The following is a 22113-nucleotide window of genomic DNA, read 5'->3' as shown; positions in this document are numbered from 1 at the left end:
ACATCATGAGAAGGCGGGGTCTTTGGAAAAGACAATAATGCTGGGAAGAATAGGAGGCAGTGAGAAAAGAGGAAGATTAAATATGAGATGGATTGACTCCATACAAGAAGCCATAGGCTGTTGAGGACAGGACATGTGGACATCATTCATTCATAGGGTCACCAGGAGACAGAGCTGACTCAACAGTACATCACACACACAGTCACATAGAAAAGAAATGTAATCAATGTCTGATATCATAAAAATAAACTCTATCTAAATTTTTGTGCGTATGTTTAGGTACTTTTTTTCTGTAAGTTCACATCTTTCAATCTCAAAGAGGTCTATGTAATTCAAAAACCTGGGGGAAAAAACCCACTCCTCTGATTTAGATATTAACCTTACATAACACATAGTTGTCTCATAACAAATGATTCAAGAATTATATGGAAGAAAATCACACCACAACACTTAGAAAATGTAGATAAATATTTAGCACATTTCAGGCTAAGAAAAAGCTTTCTGAACAAAAAAGCAAGGAAAAAAATGTAAAACTCTATAAAGTGGTCATTCTCTAGCTCAGTAATTTAATTTCAAACCATTGATATCTGAGGAAAAAATCCAAAATGTAGATAGATTTTATGAAGAAATTGTTCATTACAGTGTTACTGATTTAAAAAGTAAAAATCAATCTAAGTTAAGGGAATGGTTAAGTATATCAAGGGACAGATGAATGGTACAATTTGCATAAATGAATGAAGTAGGCCTGGATTGGGAGTTATCAATGGAGAACGGTGATTTAAAGGGTGAATACTTCAACTAAGGATGACAGCAATTGCTTGATTCCCATCAGTTATTGGCTTTGTGGAAATATGGGCTCTGTGTTGCCAGGCTTTCCTATTTTTAAAAATGTTTTAATTTTTAATTGGAAATAATTTCAAATTTATGAAAAGTTGCCAAAACAACAAATAATAAAAGAACACTTAAGACCTTTACTGAGATTGTTTACTTGTTAATACTTGACTCTATTTTTATTCTTTCTGTACACACATACACACACATACATTTATTGTGTTTTGTATTAAAAATATATAAATGTATATATATAAATATATATACACATAAACATATTTTTTTCTGAATTATTTGAAGGTGTGTTACATATATCATAGCCCTTTACTCCTAAATACTCCATGGTTTATTTCCGAAGAATAGAAACTCCGATTTTTGAGGTGGGGCATCTGGAGTGGGATGAAAAAGGGAGAGCATGAGGAGGTCGTCTCTCCCTGGCCACTAGGAGATGAGTGAGTCACCACCAAATACAGGTTGAAAACTATTGGACTAGACAATTATCATTCCATCAGTAAAAACAATGTCTCCAATATATGTACATTTATTGGTAAATTGGATATATGTACTAATCTACTAATATATTATGTACCTTATAAAAACGTATACTTTAAAAAGAATAACAAAATTTAAAATTAAATACAAATACAAGTTTTAAAGTTTTCTTGCTCCACCCTCTAAGGTGTACACCTTCCTACTTTCAGTCACTGTTCTATACGGTGGTGGCTAAACAGGAAAGACTCCCATCATTTCCAAAGCTGCTCCTGGGTTCTGCTCCCCAGACTGTATCACCTTCACATCAGCCAGCTCTCTCTATGCTGTTTTATTGCCTTCAAAGTGCTTATCACTAGTGCAAGTTATTTTGCATATTTATGTGTTTACTTGTTCATTCCTCCCCTCCACTAGAATATAAGCTCCATGAGAACGAGGATCTAGCCTGTCTTGCTCATTGCTAATTCCTCCCTACCCCGAACAGGGCTTGGCACACAGTACATATTCATTAGCTACTTATTATGCACAGCTGTTCCATGGCTCATATTCCAGCTCTTTCCCCCCAGTTTGGTCCTCCATTCTCCCAGCAGGCCATGGGGAAGGTCACCTGACCCTGTGCAGGAAGAAAACAATACCCTAACCTACTTCTTAGAGAAGCTTCTCTGCATAAAGACCTCCTGTAGCGGGTGAGCTGCTGAGGACAGTTTTCCTCTTCATGTAAAACACAGGCCCAAGGACTAGAGTCAGTGGTATTGTAACAGCTACATATGATGTCAGAGGGGTAGTAGATTGGGGGAGGGGTAGTAGACTTTGTGAGGGGTGTAAATGTCTAATCATTATGTTGTTTTGTACACCTGAAACTATATAAAAAACTAAAATTAAAAAGAAAAACCACAGGCCCACAATCTCAAATTCAGAACATATATATATATATATATATATATATATATATATATATACATATGAAATTACATAATAAAATATACACATATATAATTACACTATTTCAAAAGGCATTTCTTCTTTTAAAAAATCATTTAGTAGCTGACTGTCATTTTCACATAAAAGCCATCCTTCTCACTCAATCAAGTCAAGCTGTTCTTGGAGCATCTGTCCTGGGAGGAAAAAGAAAAAGATGTGCAGGTACCTGATGGTTTTCCACACGTCGAAGCCATCCAGAGGTTTGGTACCATTTGTGCTTCCCCCGGCCAGCTTCGCGAGAGTCGGCAGCCAGTCAGAAATGTGGATGAGCTCCCGGTTCTTCACACCCTTCTGTTTCAGCAAGGGGCTCGCCACAAAGCCCACCCCTCGAACGCCTCCTTCCCACAGGCTCCATTTCCTTCCTCGAAGGGGCCAGTTATTGCCTCCTGCCAGAGTCTGCCCTCCATTATCTGAAATACAATTAGGTATTGGTATGAGGACATTGTTAACTGTTAGATACATTTAAGAACAGAAGACTTCTATGTATGTTGTTTCAAATGGTGCTTAAGAACTAAAAAAGATAACTCCTCTTACCCTTTCCTGTACCAACTACCCTTCTCCCACCCGAAACTACCCTCTATCACCCAGACATAACTAGGGTGCAATGAGGCCAGATCTGACACGAGACCATTAAATCCTCAGTGGATGGGGCCACTGGAAAACGAGGAAGGCCCCTGAGGGCAACTGCTTGGGATGGAGCCCTGTGCTAATCAACGAAGTAGGTTCCAAATGCACGTGTGTGTGCAACTTGGTGTAACACAGGAGAAGGCAGGCAAGCCGAGTCCTCCTGGTACATGAAAACCTTTGAGTGAGTTTCACTTGGTGACTTAAAGTTCCTGATAGGTGAAGAAAGCAGACTTTTTATTTTCCTCCTGGAAAAATGTTCTAACATTTAAACTGGTAACTGAAGTAACATTCTACTCCCTGGTGATTTGAATTATTTCTTAAGTGTGAAAGCTGAAGATTTCTCCAATGGGCTAAATGTCTGTAAACAGAGCAGTCGGGTGGAAAATATAATTCCAAGAAAAATTCCTCCCTTCTATACAGGATGGCAAGACAAAGCTTCATCGTGTACGGTGCCAAGGAAGGGAAGGGTTTTCTTCTCAGACACTGAGAATGGAGGATACTGGTGAAGCCAGAGAAGTCACAAGAGTGACTGATATTAAGTGTCTTACCAGGTGGTTAGGGCTCAGCGTTAGGAATGGAGTTGGACCGTAGAAGGTAAAAAGTGCTATTTCTTTTTACCTCTTTTCTAGTGAGATTATAGAATCATATCATCTCCAGAAGTATCCATACACTTAGGTGACTTTAGTGACACATTTTAAATAACGCTTATTTGCATGTAATTATACCTCAATTAAACATTTTTTAAAAACCACTGTTATCCAAATGAACCACATGAGGGCAGTATGACAGACCTGCTCTACAGAATGTCACATATAAAAATCTAATCCAAATGAAGATCTATCAAAACCACAGGATACACATGGAAGGAAAGAGAACTAACATGTGTTAAGCACCTACTATGCACCACTTTAATTTCACATTACCTCTCACAGAATCTGTTGTCTGATAGACCTGGAATGGAAGTCTGATGTCACTAACTAGCTATGTGACACAGGGCAATACACAGCCTCAGTTTCTTTACCTTTGATGTGGAGATAATAATTGCTACCTTATCTATTATGGTGAACATTAAATGGTACCATTGCTTGGCTGGGTACCTGAACCTAAGCATTCAATAAATGGTAGCTGATATTTACAACAACCCAAGTAGTCTAGTATTATAACCACTTTGTTGCTTTTAAACAAAGAGGTGTGAAAAGGCCAAACCAATAAGTGGCAAAGCCAGGTTTCAGGTACCTTCTGCTCCCAGAGTGCTGTGTTGCTGATGTAGAGTGAGTTTTATACCTATGGGCCACATAAAGTTTCACTTCCCTGTGAAAACCATATGCACAGTCAGTCTCAGCAAAGTGTACATTCTTTCTATGATACAGCAGGAGAGCTATTTCAAGGTGACGATTCCCTTTAGAGGAGAGCCACCTTTGTTGTGATGGGTAAGACAGTCAAGGCTCTATTGCCACAGAGGCTTCTCATCAAGCCCTTAACACACCTCAGTTCTTCTCTGTGCTTTGTGAGGGGAGGGAGAAGAGTCTTGAGCTGGATTAGATGAAGGTAACAATTCTTCAACACATGGTGGGGGAGGTGACAGTCCATCTCATTTGCTGTCACAGACTTACAAGAACCTCTCCTTAAACCTGACCTCTTCTTGACAAAAGCCCAAGGCCCAGTCACCCAAGCCTGTGTACTAAATACACATTTTTATTTCACATAAGCAGACCTGTTTATTCAAAACAATGGGCACCATCTTTAGACAGAGGGGATTCCTCCACTCTTCTTCTACTTCACAGAGTATCAGTCATCCACAACCAATATATCAAAATTTAAAAGAAGGTGCTATTCCTGTGATACAAAAATACACTGGGGCCGGCCTGCTGGTTCAGGCAGTTGGAGCTCCGTGCTCCTAACTCCGAAGGCTGCCGGTTCGATTCCCACATGGGCCAGTGGGCTCTCAACCACAAGGTTGCCAGTTCAATTCCTCGAGTCCCGCAAGGGATGTTGGGCTCCACCCCCTGCAACTAAGATTGAACACAGCACCTTGGGCTGAGCTACCGCTGAGCTCCTGGATGGCTCAGTTGGTTGGAGTGCATCCTCTCAACCACAGGGTTGCCAGTTCGACTCCCGCAAGGGATGGTGGGCTGTGCCCCTGCAACTAGAAAATGCCAAGGACCTGGAGCTGAGCTGCACCCTCCACAACTAAGACTGAAAGGACAACAACTTGACTTGGAAAAAAAAAAAGTCCTGGAAGTACACACTGTTCCCCAATAAAATCCTGTTTCCCTTCCCCAATAAAATCTTTAAAAAAAAAAAAAAAAATGCACTGGAAAGACATGTTTACATTCTACCTGTGAGAAGAAGAATGGCTGAGACAGCACTATTTTTATACTCTGTTGTCTGGATTGTTATGATACTGGCTCAATGCTTGTAGAAAATGCCTGTTTTCTCCATTTTAAACAGATACACTTTTGAGATATTATGTAATGTCTCTGTCAGTTCCACATATTTGTTAGTGCTCAATACAAAAATGTTAAATAGTGGTGGTGGAAATAAGAGAGGAGGTGACGGGGAGAAGGTGGCTGGGTCTGGAATCTGACTCTGGGAGCAGCCCTTCGGGTATGACTTAGGAAAATACTCTAGGCTGTAAAGAGAATTTGGCCACTGTTGCTACTGTAGGAGCTGGAAGGTGTTTGCACATATTATTAGAGGAGGGTGCTGATGCAGCAAGTGTGACTGCTTTTGCCATTAGCTTGCTGTGATGTTTTTGCCATGAGCAATGATAAGCCATTGTATCATCCGTTATCAAGGTGGCTTTCTTCATCCTTTTCTCAAGAGCACTCTAGAGAGAAGGCATTGGTAACTGACACATTTGAAACTTGTTCTCTTGGACTCTATAGTCATAGAGCCAACTGCAGACCTGGCTGCATGAAGAGGGTAATTTGGCCTTGGGGGGAAGGGGGAGCAGGGAGCACCAGGCTGATGGTTCCCACCTACGAACAAAGGGGCAGAATCCACCACAGACTTAGGCCTTTGAGAAATAGGGTGTTGACTATCAGTTGTAGCACAGTCTCCCCAGTATTTCAAAGAGTTGGACATAAAACTCAGAGTAATCGCATCAGAGTAATAGCAAACATCAAATAAACTCATTTGAAACAAGGTAGAAAGGTGGGTTTCCTATATTGCTCACTTAAATCTAACGTAAACTAAAGGGGTCAATTGTATGGTGAAAGATAGTAACTAGTTTTTGGTGGGGATTACTTTGTAGTGCAAACAGATGTTGAATTACAATGAAACATATAATGTCATATACCAATTTTATATTATATATGTATACACCAACTTACATATCATTATATACCAATTTTACCTCAATAATTTTTTTTTTTTTTAAAGACAATGGAACTACCACCATTTCAAACATGTTTCTTTTCGTTTTCCCTCCTAATTTTCTTGGGGCAAAATTAATTTTTGTTCTTGTTAAGAATTAATTTTCAAGAGAAATATTTGTTTCATTTCCTGACTGACTTATGAAAAAAATTTCCAAATCAAAATAAGATGACTTCAACTAGCAAAGGGAACTATGAAACTTTTTTTTTTTTCCAGGGAAATCGTTCTTCAGTAATGTTTTTGGCAGAGGGAAAAGCTAATTATAAAACCTTTGCTGTCCAGAAAAGAAATGTCAAAATAAAACAAATGCTGTCATATACAGATGGTAAATCTCACTTTATTATTCATTATTGAATCAAAATAACTGTCAAAAAGTCATGGAAAAACATCGGTTAGCCAAAGATCTGAGCAAAAGCATTAAGTATACGACAATGAAGCCTCCTCCATATACAGCTGATAAAAGATTCAGATGGAACCGTGACAACAACATTAGTTTTTAGGACTACTCCCCAAGTAATGTAATGCCGTGGCGTGGCTATGGCAGGGCGCCCTGAACCACCAGCGAATATCTCTCTATGTCACTGCCCCCTTTGACCCTGGGCTCACCCAAGACATCCCCCCATGACTTGGGGATCATGGAAGGAAAAGCAAGGAAGGCTCCAGCAGCCTTGCACCAGGACTTGCCTCTGAACAGGGCCACCAATGCGAGTATGACAGGTGAGTAGACAACATGATTTCAAAGAAGCCTCTTTGTCTAAAAAAAGAAACTGCTTGAGGATGGTTGCTTCTTTCAGGCTAACTTTTTAAATTATTAAAATGTAAACTGGAGAGTTAACATGTGTCTTAGTAGTCATCTGAAAGATTAGGTAAATGCAACCTTCTCCTAGTAAAAGATTTTGGAGAAAATATCTACCCAGATACTCAATTTGCAACCTGATGGTCTTCTCCTTCCCTCTATTGGTTCTATATTCAACCCTTCCGGATTGAATGTGCATCCATTTCTGCCATGTGCATCCTTCCAATGGGTTTCCAATCCAGCCCCACTGCCTCGGGTCTGACATTCCTCTCACCTGATCTACTAAGGTACCTCACAGACTGCTTCACATGGCTGTTATAGGCATGTCTGTGAAGCCCCAAACCAATCAGGCCACATCCGTGTTTAAAGACCTTTGACTGTTTGCCAGTCAGGAAAACGTTCAAACTTCTGCCCCACATAGAGAATCCTTCCCATCGGGACCAACCTACTTTTAGAAGATCAGCTCCTGCCCTTCCCCATAAAAACAATCCTGTGCTTCCGTCACATAACTAACTTCTCCCTGTTATTGGAACACATTCATGCTGACTTTGCTTTTGTACATGGTTCCTTTGCCTAAAATGCTCTCCCCCTTCTTTCCTGCTTAACTTAAATTTTAAGTCCCGGGTCAAATGTCACATCTTCTGTGAAGTTTTTACTGACTCCTCTGACAGTCTTTATCTTTCCTCTGTACTTCTGCTGCACTTTATATGCACTTCTCCATCGCACTTATCTCGGTATCTTATACACACACTTAGCGCACTTATCTCTGTATATTAATTAGTTGTTCATGGGTTTGTCTTCCTCCCTAACTCTGCATCTCAAGAGCAAGAACAATGTCTCATTTGTCTTTGCATTCCCAGGCCTTGGCTCAGGACGCCAAGGAGAGAGCTCAAAAATTTGGGGGAACAAATAAACAAATGGAGGAAAGGCCTCCAAAAATAGAGATTGAAGACTCTACAAATGAATATGGATTACTGCATAGTTTTTTCTAAGCCTTCATCCAGCCACTCCATGACCTTGACATTTAGGAAGCTGCGCTGCATGTAGAGATGTTCCTTATTTTATAGGATATTGGCGAGGGGGTTCCCGGAACCCTGTGAGGACTTAAAACAAATATCAGAGTTTTCTGTCTCATCTGGCACCCGGTCAGTTGCACTTAAGTCAAGGAGGTTGTTTGAGAGCATTTGAGGAAGCATTGGTCCTGGCCTGGAAGAGAATTCTCACTCACCCCTTTAACAAATCTTTCTGCAGTTCCCACTATGTACCAGCGACCACTCTAGTTTTGGGGAAATGGCAGCAAACAAGACAGACAAAGTCTTCTCTTTCAAGGAGTGAATAGGAAAGAGATAAGATCTCTCCATTCGTGGTAGGTGATAACTGGGCCTCTTGGAGGAGCTGGAAGCAGAAGGACAGGACAGAGCCAACCACCAACAAAGAGACTGGGCACAGGGAGGAGGCAATTCAGGGCTTTATCCGATTACACATTGGGGGCAGGGGGGGCAGTGATCTGTGTCAAGGTTTCTTCTTAATTAAAGACTAACTATACTCTCAAAAACACTCTTTTTCCAGAGCTTAAGAAAAATTTGAGCTGAATGATGACTACATATAAACAAGACGATGTCTAGATGTTTCACGACTGTCATTGTTTTTCTCTATCATCCTTACTCCCACATTTCTAATTGCACTGAAATATATGCAAGGGATAGGAGTTAAAAGCTGTGGGTTTGGGAAAGTTACTCTATCTGCGAGCCTAAGTTTCTGTATTTGGAAAACGGGGATAACAATAATCCCCACTCTAACGCAGTGCCTGGCACAGAAGGAGTGCTCAATAAATATTAGCAATTTTCATTAATGAAAATCACCATCAGCAGTAGCATCAGAGTGTGCAGAGCAGAACAGGCTCCTATCTCGGTATTTATTAAACATACACTCGATGTAGGTATCACAGCCACACTCTAAGACACCACGTTTCATAAGAAGAAAGTATTTTAAGCATTGAGCCCTTCTAGGTTGCATTCTCTTCTCTGGAGGTAATTTCTGGAGAGTCAAGACATGAATTGTGAGGGGTTTGGTTGTTATTACTGGGGCAGAGCCAGGGTGACTCCTTTCTGTTGCCACGAGTTTAAATAAAGTACACCAGTAACCAAAGAAAGAGGTGCAATAGCCATAGCCTGTGATTCAAATTAAATGTCAGAAAGAGAATCTTTACTTAGATGTTCATTTGAATATTTGAAGAGGTTTTAAATGGTTTGTGGCATTCAGGGCAGATAAATGTTCAGACCCCCAACTCCCAGTCAGACACTAATCAGACTTTACATCTTCATTAAAGGGACCAGTACAGGGAGCATTCCAGCTGCATTAGCATTAGAGGGACGCTGGTGGGACGGAATTAGCAGCCAGGCCCCAAATAACTGATGGTGCCACCAAAAGAGCTGGAGATAAAGGAAGATAGACGCGGGAAAAGGGCAAAAAAAAAAAAAAAGAGTGGGGATGAAAAAGATTACACAAGGTTGTAGTAAAAAGTTTTCCTCATTTTAGTGGGGCTAATGTCATTGCTTATAATGATGAAATACCAATGGGATTTTCTCTCTCCTTTAACATTTATTAAGGATGAAAAGACTCCAAATTCTGTTGAAAGATTGAAAACATTTGGTCTCTAAAAGGTAAAATGGAACTGGGAACTGGAAAACAGGTCCTAATTCATTACATATCAGTAGGCAAACAACTGAACTTTTTTCTGCAATTTAAAGCATAGGTAGTCACCCATTTGGAGATTCTTAAATGAAAGTTGTAAGTACAAAATATTGTGAGTTACCCTCACTTAGGAGACAGAGATAGTGCTAGGTTTGATCTGCATATTCTAGATCCCCAAACGAGTAGCACAGAAGCCCCATGTTTGGAGTACTTAGGGGCAGCAAAAGTACCAAGTGTTTGTACTTTTTTTTTTTTTTTTTTACAACTAAAACCCACGCTTTTTTCTCTCTGCAGTTTGATCTTGAAAGAATGCTTTTTTGTTTGTTTGTTTTTTTAAATCTAATGAAGCTATTTATTTCAGGGCAAACTAAAATTATTTGGTACCTTGAGTGATTATTATAATTTACTCACAAAGTATTTGGCTCTCCTTCCAGACCTGAAACCCCTTTAAGGTGACCAAATAATGTTTTACCAGACAGCTGTTTATCTGTCAGGAATGTCAACAGAGAAATGATAGATGTAAAAAATATCAAAGAAGTGCTTAGAGGCTGGCAGATTCAAGGGTAGCAGAAAAGAAGTGAAAATAGCACCAAGATAGAAGAAGGTAGAATTGTGGATTCCAAATAACAAGTGTATGAACTACTGGCCTTGTGAGGGAGATGGGAATCGAGCACAGTGATTTTTCAGAGAATTAAAACTAGAGAATACGCACATGTTCTATTTGGGTAAGCATCAACTACTTTAATTTGTCTTTATGCTTCCAAATACATAATATAAGTTAAATGTTCTGAATTTACTTTCAGGTAGAAACAACAATTTATTGGGTTTCTATTTTATGAGTAGTAAAATAACCTTTCAGAGTTGCTCAGAAAAATTAAAAAACCAGAACAAGTGGACAGGCAGTTTTGTTTCCCCAGAGGCTTTTTCGGAGCTTGCTAAATGCTAACGGATCTCACCAGTGTATGGGTGTCTAATGGCGGTGGGGAGACACACACAGGCAAAGCCATGAGAACGCTGACCAGCACATTCCTCTTTGAAGAACAATAGAAGAGCGAAACATTTAATGGCTGAAACAAAAATAACTCAATACACCTAAGTATTAAGAAGTGTGTTAAGCATTTTGAACACTGAATGCATACTTCATAAAAGTATAAGAAAAAGATTTGCTTTGGACCCGCAGATGACATTTGCTCCAAAGCCAAAGTAAAACAAACTCTGAGTCCTCAGACTCTGGGTCCTCCTGAGCGCACAGGGAGGCAGCCCCACTTCTGATCAGAGTGTGCACAGTGAGAGTGAGAAGAAATCTGGAGACACTGGACATCCCAACAGGGGAAGACAGCGCCAGCTGCTGGGAGTAAAGGCAGCTGGGGGAGAGGAGAACATGTGGGAAACAGACTGGGTCTCTGTGCCTAATGAAAGGCTAGAGGTTAAATGGAGGCATTTCAGCAGGAAATAAAGGGATGTTGAGAGAGAGAGAGGTCCAGTATCTGGGAAAATCTATATCTCCTGAACAGCCATGAACTGGGATTTAAAAAAAAAAAAAAAAAGTCCAAATGATCAAGCAAATAAATGCAAACAAATGCCCCTGAGTAACCACAATAGTCATCACCAAGTCTCTGCAATTGTACCCTAATGCAGGGCCCATTTAGTCTCAGACAAGATTCCAATAATATGTATGCACGGAGGCTGGCTTCCTAGTTTTCACAGCAGACTAGAATATGCATATTAGAATGGCAGGTTGCTTCATATGCGACCTGTGGAGACGATCCTAAGAGTAAGGAAAGAAGACTATGAATAAGAAAATACGAATTTTAAAAGTAGACCACAAACTAAAAATGCATTCACCTGTTTTTTCCAATGTTAAGTGATCCACACTGATATATATTAAGGACAACTGTATGAATCATAACACAGCAACTGAAAAATTAAAATGATAACCCTACAGCATGAAGACAGTAAGAGGCTGATGGTATATAGTTAAGGATAGCTTAGATCTAGAAAAAGGTTTATATTCCCTATTCATGACACTGATCCTATCTCTATCAATATAATGTGAACACTTTCACCTGTCATCTTCTAGCAGAGGTCACAAGTACAAGCACACAAAAATTTTTATTATCCTGGCACAGAGTTAAGCCTGTACACTGAAAAGGGAGAGACTGATTACAGGTCAAGCAGAGTTCCTCAGGTGCCTTATAGCTCTACTGGAATGATGTTTTGAAATCATAAGTCAGGGCTTTTCTCATTCCTAGTAATTCCTGTAACCCTATGACTTTCTCCCACCCAGGAAGTAGGAAGGGCAATGGGTATATGGCCTCAGGGACGTCTCTTGCACGTCTAAGTTTGTGGACTGAAGTCTGTGATTGCTATGCGTATGTATGAGCATTACGGCTGGATGCCCCATGTTTAATGGATATAATAACTGTGTTACTTTTTTGCAGGTGAAACAGAAAGTGAATACTTTATTGTTGTGATTGTTTTGTTTTTATTGTTGATGTGGTAATATATGACACACTTGTGGACTCATTCACAGATTTTACTTTTTTATATAATAGCAATTTCAAGCATACCTCATTGTGAGTTCAGTTCTAGACTACCACAATAAAGCAAATACTGCAAATAAAGCAAGTCACTACAATTTTGGGGATTCCCAATGATTATAAAAGTTAAGTGTATACTACACTGTATTCTATAAGTGTGCAATAACACTATGTCTAAAAAAATGTACATATCTTAATTAAAAAATACTTTGTTGCTAAAAGTGGCTAACCATCATCGAGTAGTAATCTTTCTGCTGGTGGAGGGTCTTGCAGCCATGTTGACGGTTGCTGACTGATCAGGGTGGTGGTGCTGAAGGGTGGGGTGACTGTGGCAATTTCTTAAAATAAGATAATAATGAAGTTTGCAGCATCAGTTAAATCTTCCTTTTACCAACAATTTCTCTACAACACTTGATGTTTCATAGCACTTTACCTACAGAAGAACTTTCAAAATTGGAGGCAATCCTCATAAGCCCCGCCACTGCTTTATCAACTAAGTTTATATAATACTCCAAATCCTTTATATTCATTTCAACAATCTTCACAACATCTTTACCAGGAGTAGATTCCATCACAAGAAACTACTTTCTTTGCTCTTCCATAAGAAACAACTCCTTATTTGTTAAAGTTTTATTATGAGATTGCAGCAATTCAATCACATCTGCAGGCTCCACTTCTAATTCTAGTTCTCTTGTTATTTCCACCACATCTGCAGTTATTTCCTCCACTGAAGTCTTGAACCCCTCAGTCATCGATGAGGGTTGAAATCAACTTATTCCAAACCCATGTTAATGTTGATATTTTGACCTCTTTCCATGAATCATGAACGTTCTTAATGACATACAGAATGGTGAATCCTTTGCAGAGGTTTTCAATTTACTTTGCCCAAATCCATCAGAGGAGACACTACATATGGCAGCTATAGCTTTGCAAAATGTAGTTCTTAAATAATAAGACTTAAAAGTAAAAATTACTCTTTGATCCATGGACTACAGAATGGATTTTGTGTTAGCAGGCATGAAAACAACATTAATCTCATTGTATATCTCTATCAAAGCTCTTGAGTGACCAGATCCATTATCAATGAGCAATAATATTTTGAAAGGATTCTTTTTTTCTGAGAGGCAGTTCTCAACAGTGAGCTTAAAGTATTTAATAAATAGATATGCTGTCATCCAGGCTTTGTTGTTCCTTTTATAGAGCACAGGCAGAGTAGATTTAGTATAATTCTTAAGGGCCCCAGGATTTTTGAAATGGTAAATGAACATTGGTTTTAACTTAAAGTCACCAGCTGCATTAGTCCCTACCAAGAGAGTCAGCCTGTCCTTTGAAGCTTTGAACCCAGGCATTGACTTCTCCTCTCTAGCTATGAAAGCTCTAAATGGCATCTTCTTCCAATAGAAGGCAGTTTCATCTGCATTGAAACTCTGTTGTTTAGTGCAGCCACCTTCATTAATTATCTTAGATGGATCTTCTGGATAACTTGCTGCAGCTTCTATATCAGCACTTGCTGCTTCACCTTGCACTTTTATGCCATGGAGATAACTTCCTTTCTTAACCCAATATCTGCTAGCTTCAAACTTTTCTTCTGCATCTTCCTTACCTCTCCCAGCCTTCATAGAATTGAAAAGAGTTAGGGCCTTGCTCTGGATTAGGCTTTGTCTTAAGATAATGTTGTGGCTGGCTTGATCTTGTATACAGACCACTGCAACTCTCTCTATATCAGCAATAAGGCTGTTTTGCTTTCTTTATCATTTGTATGTTCATCCGAGTAGCACTTTTAATGTCCTTTCAGAACTTTTCTTTTGCATTCCCAACTTGGCTAACTGTTCAGTGCAAGAAGCGCAGCTTTTGGCCTGTCTTGGCTTTTGATGTGCTTTCCTCACTATGCTTAACCATTTCTAGCTTTTGATTTAAAGTGAGAGATGTGCGAATCTTCCTTACACTTGAACACTTAGAGGCCGCTGTAGGGCTATTAACTGGCCTAATTTCAATACTATTGTGTCTCAGGGAATAGGGCGACCACGGAGAGGGAGGGAGAAGAGGTAACAGCCAGTCGGTGGAGCAGTCAGAACACACACCACACTAATCGATTAAGTTCATCACCTTACATATGTGGCACCCCAAAACAATTACAATAGTAACCTCAAAGACTACTGATCACCAGAACAAATACAATACATAACAAATAGTCACAGGTTCAGGGCTTTAGGATGTGAACGGCTTTGGGGAAGAAAGGAGAACATTACTCTGCCTACTACAATCACGATGATCAAGTGAGGTTTACCCTAGGATTACAAGCAGTTTTCACAGAGAAAAACAAAGCTGAAAGAATTGTATGACCCAAATTAAAGACCTGCTATACAGCTACAGGAATCAAGACAGCATGGCACTAGGTTGGGGAGCCTAGTAAAAGAACCACACTTACATGACCATTTGATATTCAGCAAAGATGAAAAAACAAATTATATTAGAATAATTAGATATCTATAGGCTGGGGAGGAATCGCGACCAACCCCTCCTTAACTACATACATAAAAAATTAATTAAAGATAAATTACAACATAATAGTAAAAAGAAAAAAATAATTAAAATGCAGGTAAAACATTTGAATAGATATTTCTCAAAAGAAGATATACAAATGGCCAATAAGTGCATGGAAAAAAAAGGCTCAATATCATTAGTCTTCAGGGGAATGCAAATCAAAACCACAAGGAGATACCACTTCACACTCACGATGGCTATAATAAAAAAAGATAGATAATGACAAGTATTGTAGAAGATACAGTGACATTGGAACCCTCATACACTGCTGATGGGAATAACATGTAGTAGCTGCTTTGGAAACAGTTTGGCAGCCCCTCAGAAAGTTAGAGTTACCATATAACCCAGAAATACCACTCCTAGGTATATGCCTAAGAGAAATGAAAACATGTCTACACAAAATCTTGTATATGAATGTTCACAGGAACATATTCACAATAGCCCCCAAAAGTGGAAACACCTAACTGATCATTAATTGGTGAATGGATATAGAAAATGTGACATATTTTCAGCAATATACAGCAATAAAAGAAATACTAGTCTGCAATAAAAAGAAATAAAGTACTGATACCTGTTACAACATGGATTAACCTTGAAAACATTATGCTAAATGAAAGAAGCCAGTCATAAAAGGCCAACTACTGTATTACTCCACTTATATGAACTATCCAGAACAGACACATCTACAGAGACAGAAAGTAGATTAGTGGTTGCCAGGATCTGGGAGGAGGACGGAATGCTAACGGATACAGAATTTAGGGGGGAGGTGATAAAAATCAGATAATGGTGATGATTGTACAACTTTGTGAATATACCCAAAACCACTGAACTCTTAATCCCTGGCAAGTTTAAAAGGGTGGATTTTATGATAATGTGAATTATACCTTAACAAAACAAAACTGCATGAAGTAAAGACAGATGTATCAAAGACCTAAATGTGAAAGCTAAAAACTGTAAGACTTTTATAGAAAAACCTAAGAGAATATCTTTATGACTTGGGGATAGGCAAAAGTTTCTAAAAACCAACAGCTTTACATATATATATATATATACACATTTGTGTATAAAAATTGATAAGACCCATTATGGTGTAAGAGAAAACAGTGATGACAAAACTTCAAAAGCAGAATAAGAGGTATAAGGAAGTGCAGCTCTGGTCAGCTGGTGGGGTCTCACTGCAGTTAAGCATTCATCGTGCACTTTTTGTCCTTTGGATGAGAGGTGGGTTAAAGAAGAAATCCGACATCCAGGGAATCCCCTCTTGGTGTCACAGGAATGTACACCATCTGCTTCAGGGAAACAGTTCAAGCCTGCCCACTTCATATACATTTCAGAACACAGGCAAGGATAGACCTCGGTACAACAGATGTGATTCTTCTAGACAGGGCATTCTAAATCCCACCCTAATTCTCAAAACCCAGAGCTTCCAGGACATGTCAGATCCTTTGTTCTTGTTTTCACCAGTCCATCAAATTGACTTGGCTTCTTTTAACAACAGTAGATTCTTTCTGGAATCAATGTGTCTCTCTTTCTTGTACAGACCCCTACTTTTATACCTCAATTTTTCATCAGGGCCTTTTGTTGTAAGCTGACCCTCCAAAACATCTGCCTGGCATGTGAGACACAAAATGCTTTTTTGGAAGCTTTTTGTAAGTACACAAAGGGACTGCTTTATTGTTTATCCATTTTTGGCTTCCTGCAAGTTTAAATATGGAATCAAGTGGAAAATGACTTCAAAATACTTAAGAGATTATAGGAATCTTTTCCATACTTTACACAGACATGAATATATATTAACCCTATCACATATGAACTGGTGTGCCAGTGATTTCTTTTATTTTCTGATTTACATACAGTAAAATTCATTTGTCTTGGGATGCAGTTCTCTGAATTTTAACAAACAGTGTCATATAACCAGAGCCGCAATCAAGACACAGAATAACTCCATCACCCCAGAAACACTCCCTTATGCTGCCCTTTTGTAATCAAACCCTCCATCCCGCCCTTAACCTCTGGCAACCACTGATGTTTTCTCTATCTTTAAAGTTTTTGCCTTTTCCGGAATGTCATATAAGAAGAATCATACTGTGTGTAACCTTTTGAGTCTGGCTTCTTTCACTCAGCATAATGTATTTGGGATTCATCATGTTAGCATGTGTATCAACGGTTCATTATATTGCTGAGTAGTTGTACTGTGTTGAGATGTACCACAGTATCATTTATCCATTCACTCGCTGAAGGACATTTGAGGGTTTTTTTCCAGTAAATTACCAATAAAGCTGCTATAAACATGTGGGCATAGTTTTTTATATAAACATGTTTTCCTATCTCTTGGATAAATCCCGTGATTGGGAATTGCTGCTTTCAAGATATTTTTTCCTCATCTTTGGTTTTCAGCAGTTTGATTACAATGTGTTGTTTTCTTTGGGTTTATCCTGATTGGATTTTACTGCGCTTCTTGAACCTATACATGTATCTTTCACCAAATTTGTGAGATTTCAGACATTATTCCTTCATATATTTTTTTATGCACCAATTATTTCTCTTCTTCTTCTGGGGGGCTGACATAGATATTAGACCTTCTGATATTGTTCTATAGGTCTCTCCATGCAACTCAGTTCAATTTTTTTCTTTTTCTCTCTCAGACTGTGCAATGTCTACCGATCTATCTTGCAGTTCATTGACCCTTTCCTCTGTCATCTTCATTCTGATATTGGGCCCTTAGAGTGAATTTTTATTCTCAGATACTGTATTTTTCAGTTCTAAAATTTCAAACTGGTCCTTTCTCTTTTTTCTATTTCTCTGCTGAGAACTTCTATTTCTCCATTCATTTCAAGAGTGTTCAACTTTATCTCCTGGAGATTGGTTATAACCAATCCGGTTAGATTCACACTACAACTTTTGTCTCACCTTCTGTGGACAGTGGCGCTAATGTCAGTTTAGTTTATAAAGCTTTTGTTACGCTGTTTGTCTTGTTATGTTGACTCAGGGGTCAGTCTGGGACTTGGGCAGTGGTTTAGATCACAGCTGAGTTCTTGAAGCCTTTGCTTTACTTCTTTGGGTCTGGGTGGCACATGAGCAGCTTGGAGGTGAGCCTGGTTATGTCGGCTCACACACACACACACACAGTCAGGGGATCCTTTCCTGCAGCTCTCTCCCCTCTGAGATTCCACCCATACTTTCCATTTCTCGCGGTTCTTTTTTCGGGTTCCTCTGGTCACAAAGTCAGGTTTCTTTCAGGTTTTAGCCTCCAGTTCTATCATGCACTCCTGTGCAACTGAGATTGCCTTTGGGAGCAAAGCAGCAAAAGCAAAGAGGAGATCAAATACTGGATTCTCCCACACTCTTTGGACAAAAAAGGGATCCGTTTCCTTGGTCGTCTTATCAGAGAGAATCTTCTTTTGGGGTTGTAGGTGCCCAAACCCCCACCGCAAAAGCAATTAAGACACTTAATTGGGACTAGCTTTGGGAGGGCTGGGAGAGAAAAGAGAGACAAATGAAACAGATAAAATGGGAAGTCCCCTATATTCTCCAGCAAAGCACCCCTCTTCCAAACCTCTGGTTAGAAATAAGGGCTTCGCCTGGAGACTTTGCTGCCACGGCCTGCTGCACCGTTCTGTAATTCCATCAGCTCTTGGGTCAAAGCTGAGAGGCAGAGGAAAGAAAACAAACCCCACAAAACTCACTCCTGGTACAAGGATTGATACAGCTTTGACATAATTCGCACTCACCATTTGGCTGCAATTATTTACTTTTCAGGTTCCCCAGGTAGTGTTCTCCTTTGTTGGCCAGAGTTTTTAGCTGGAATCCATGAGAAATACAGGCTTTCGGTGGCTTACTCCATCCTGCCCAGCACCAGAAGGGTGTGCTCAGGATTTTAATGAAAACGGGTCGATATCTGGTCTTGGGGGTTTTTGTTGTTGTTGTTTGGTTGTATTTACCTTTTCCTGAATTAATACAGAAGCAGAATGCATGACACCTCATATCAGGTTAGAATAAAAAAGAAAACTATTATGTCAAAGGCCTTCATTAAACACATGCTAGGTACCCACGACTGTTTTCAGCACTGTGGGAAAAGACGTCAGAGGATCAACACATGATCCCCGCTCTCAAGGGACATGTCATTCATGGAAAGCCTGGCCCAGGGGAAAAACGCAAGACTGTCCACAATTAGGACTAAAAAGGATACATAGAAAGAAGACAGAGAGGAAAACCAGGGAATTAGAGATGGTGACATGGAAGCCATTCAACTGCATGCCAGACCTTGATGGAGAGGAAAAGGTACATTCACAGAGGGAAAGGGAACTCAATGGTGTAATTATTCTTCCAAACTTGAGCTTACACATTGAGTTTATTTTCCCCAAGGGAAACTAAGAGGCAGTTTCTAAGGGCATTTTATTATTTCTGACCCTGTTCTTCTACCTACTCCCCTTCTCTCATCTTGGTAGAAAGGGTTTCTAGAACCCTGGTTCAGAAAGAGGACTGGAGGCCCTTTTGTGCTGGAGTGAGTCATGAGATCTTTCCTGGGGAGACTTGAATTACTCCAGACAAAATTCTCAATCATTGTTGTAACTCAGCTGGTTGCTGGCATTGTTTGTACACTTCAGCTGAGTGAAAGCATTCGGAAGTTTATTTTTCATATTTTCTTTGGGCTGATTCCTACAATCACAAAGGCAGTATCTTCATTCAAGGACAGTATCTATTCTATTTAAACATATTTTTTATTAAGTATTCAGAAAGGCATTGCATGGAGAGCCCCTGTGAGCAGACAACCACAAAGGAAGAGAGGCCACGGGCAGAGCAGTTGCACAGATGGCCTGCCTAAGTAAATAGGGGCCAAGTCCATTGTGAATTTTCACTTGCAGCTGTGTGGAAAATACCTATGCTGGTGACTCACGGTCTTTGGATTTCTGCTTTAAATGACAGCAGAGAAGAGATCATTTTCAAATGCTGAGCATATAGGGACACTGGCGAACTTCAGCTGGTTTTGAGCCTATCAGCTACCATGCACTCAATACAGAAGGACAATTTTAAAAAACTTTAAAAGGGATTCCTGTCACCATCAGGCCATTAAGCACGATACCTGGACAGCTGACACAGCAACCAACCTGACACAGATACTGTAGCTGTTTCCAAAAATGGAAAATTAGCTCCCTCCTAGTGTAACTTCATACTGGGGTCTTGATTTTCTTTTCTGTATTGAGGTGTACTCACATCTGAAGTTATTACTTAGTCAGCCCATCTGGGTCACGTAAAATACAGGACCAGGGACTGCAACACATTTGTGCCTTTTGTGGTTTTGTCTGGGACTTCATTTTTTTGTAAAAGACCTTGCTTGTGTCCCCTGATCCCCATCCTCCCCACGTCCACCCTCCTCTTGGCTGGCTGCTGGGACTGTATTTTGTCGCTTATCTAACACAAAATAAACAGAACAATCTGGAGCTAATTTAAGTGGTTTACCATATCAGGATACAGCTGGGAAAGATTTTAAGAAAAAGGCTCAACAGGAACAATAGTGCTGTGAAGTTGAGCAGCGGCAGAGAGCACAGGAAGGCAGTTTCAGACAGCCTGGCAGACAGCTGTCAGCCACTCCAATAACAATCCCAGCAGCCAATGAAAACGGGCAGGGTCTGTGCGGGCAGCTCAGCCCGAAGTCCAACAATGAAAACAAGGGATTAGAGGGTGTTCTGAGTGAATGGCTCAAGTGTCAGGGCCACCAATCTCCCGCAGGGAGCCCTTCCACAGGGCTGCCACACAGCAAGGACTGGAGAGGAATTGCAGATGAGGGACGACGCGTTTCTCCACAACACTAGCCAAAACGTTTTTTTTTTGGTGGTTTTTTGTGTGTGTGGTTTTTTTTTGACGTGCATGCATACATGCTGCCTTTACCCTGACTTACAAATCCAGCAAGGCCTGCAGAGGAACATCTGTTTTTGACATCAATTTCTTCTACTCTGCAGGCTGGTTGTCTTTTTAACTCTTTGGGGGCCTCTGGCTAGACCTGGAATTTCCTGGTGCAACTTGACAGAGATGCGAGAGCTTGAGAGAGTTAAGTAAAGCGATATGCTGCCCTTGAAAGAACTTGCAAGTGCTTTATATATTAAAACAAACAAACAAAGAAAAACCCTGCTTGGATCAAGCTCTTGATGCAAATCCAACCAATTAGGTAAACTGTACAGTCCTACAGGCAGGGATGTTTCGTGCAGAGAATGCTGAATTGGAAACGTGGAGCCTTGGACTCTTAAGTCACTTCTGCCGCCTTTGGGGTCAAAGTTTCCTCACTTGGATGCCCTTATCCTCTTCTTCATCATTTAATTCACGATAATAGCTTATGCTCACATCTTCTTCTGGAGAGCACTCAACTTAGTAAAAATTTCCCTCTGACAAGAGCAATCCTTGGGTGTACTACAGAACAAATACATTTGTTGGATAACTTTAAAAAATAATACTTGTTGACATTCTAAAAATGAAGAACGTCATCTACAAGGTACAATAAAAAATAAACAAATGAAAAAGTAGAAATTACATAAATGCTTTATTAGTCACTGTTCCATCTATTGTTATATCATATGTTATATCACTTACATAGCATTGGTTATCAGAGTTTCCATAATAATAGAACTAATTTAAGACTAAAATTTCAGTGTGCAAATAGGCAGAGACATGGATAGGTTTTCAGAGCAGAAAAGAATATGAAAACTTCTAAAGGATAAAAAGACAGGAAGGCAGGGAAATATCCTCTTAGAAATGTAATATCCCTATTTCCAGAGCATGGTAGTTTGAACAATGATGACCTCAAAAATGTCTGAGCATACTTAAAAAAAAATCCAACTATCTGAAAACATAAAATCTCTCTAGAACAGCTCTCCAACAGTAGCATGTACCAGAATCAACTAGACGGCTGGTTAATGCCCCTATTGCTGGGCCCACCTCCAGAGTTTCTAGTCCAGGGAGGGGCCTGAGGATTTGCATTTCTAACAAGTTCCCAAGTGGTGGTGATGCTGCTGCTCCTAAGACTATCTATACTTTGAAAACCATTGCTCCAGAGAGTTAAAAGCTGACACATTAAAGTCAACCAGTTTGTCTCTGTATCCTTTTTTGTAGTTCTTCTGAATCACTCATCAATTGTGGTTGAATAGTGAGAGTGGAAAAATAAGCAAGAACACAAATGGGCACTGAATCAGCACAACATATTCATAAAAGTCGCACAAAGGGAAACACGGCTGGACCTTA

The 22113-nt window shown here is 39.8% G+C and overlaps 1 protein-coding gene across 2 annotated transcripts in view; it reads right to left on the bottom strand.

Annotated features, from left to right (window-relative positions):
• Window positions 1–22113, bottom strand: part of ARSB (arylsulfatase B) — a 146034-nt gene that overhangs the window by 72329 nt on the left and 51592 nt on the right. For both annotated transcript variants that reach the window (XM_019728179.2, XM_074328802.1), the window contains exon 5: window positions 2468–2711. In XM_019728179.2, the coding sequence (XP_019583738.2) occupies window positions 2468–2711 (244 nt within the window). The remainder of the gene's footprint in view (window positions 1–2467; window positions 2712–22113) is intronic.

This window comes from Rhinolophus sinicus, linkage group LG03, assembly GCF_036562045.2.
Source record: "Rhinolophus sinicus isolate RSC01 linkage group LG03, ASM3656204v1, whole genome shotgun sequence".
In the NCBI taxonomy this organism is placed as follows: Eukaryota; Metazoa; Chordata; class Mammalia; order Chiroptera; family Rhinolophidae; genus Rhinolophus; species Rhinolophus sinicus.
Note: the sequence above shows the minus strand (reverse complement) of the source record. Positions and strands in the feature narration are given on the sequence as shown.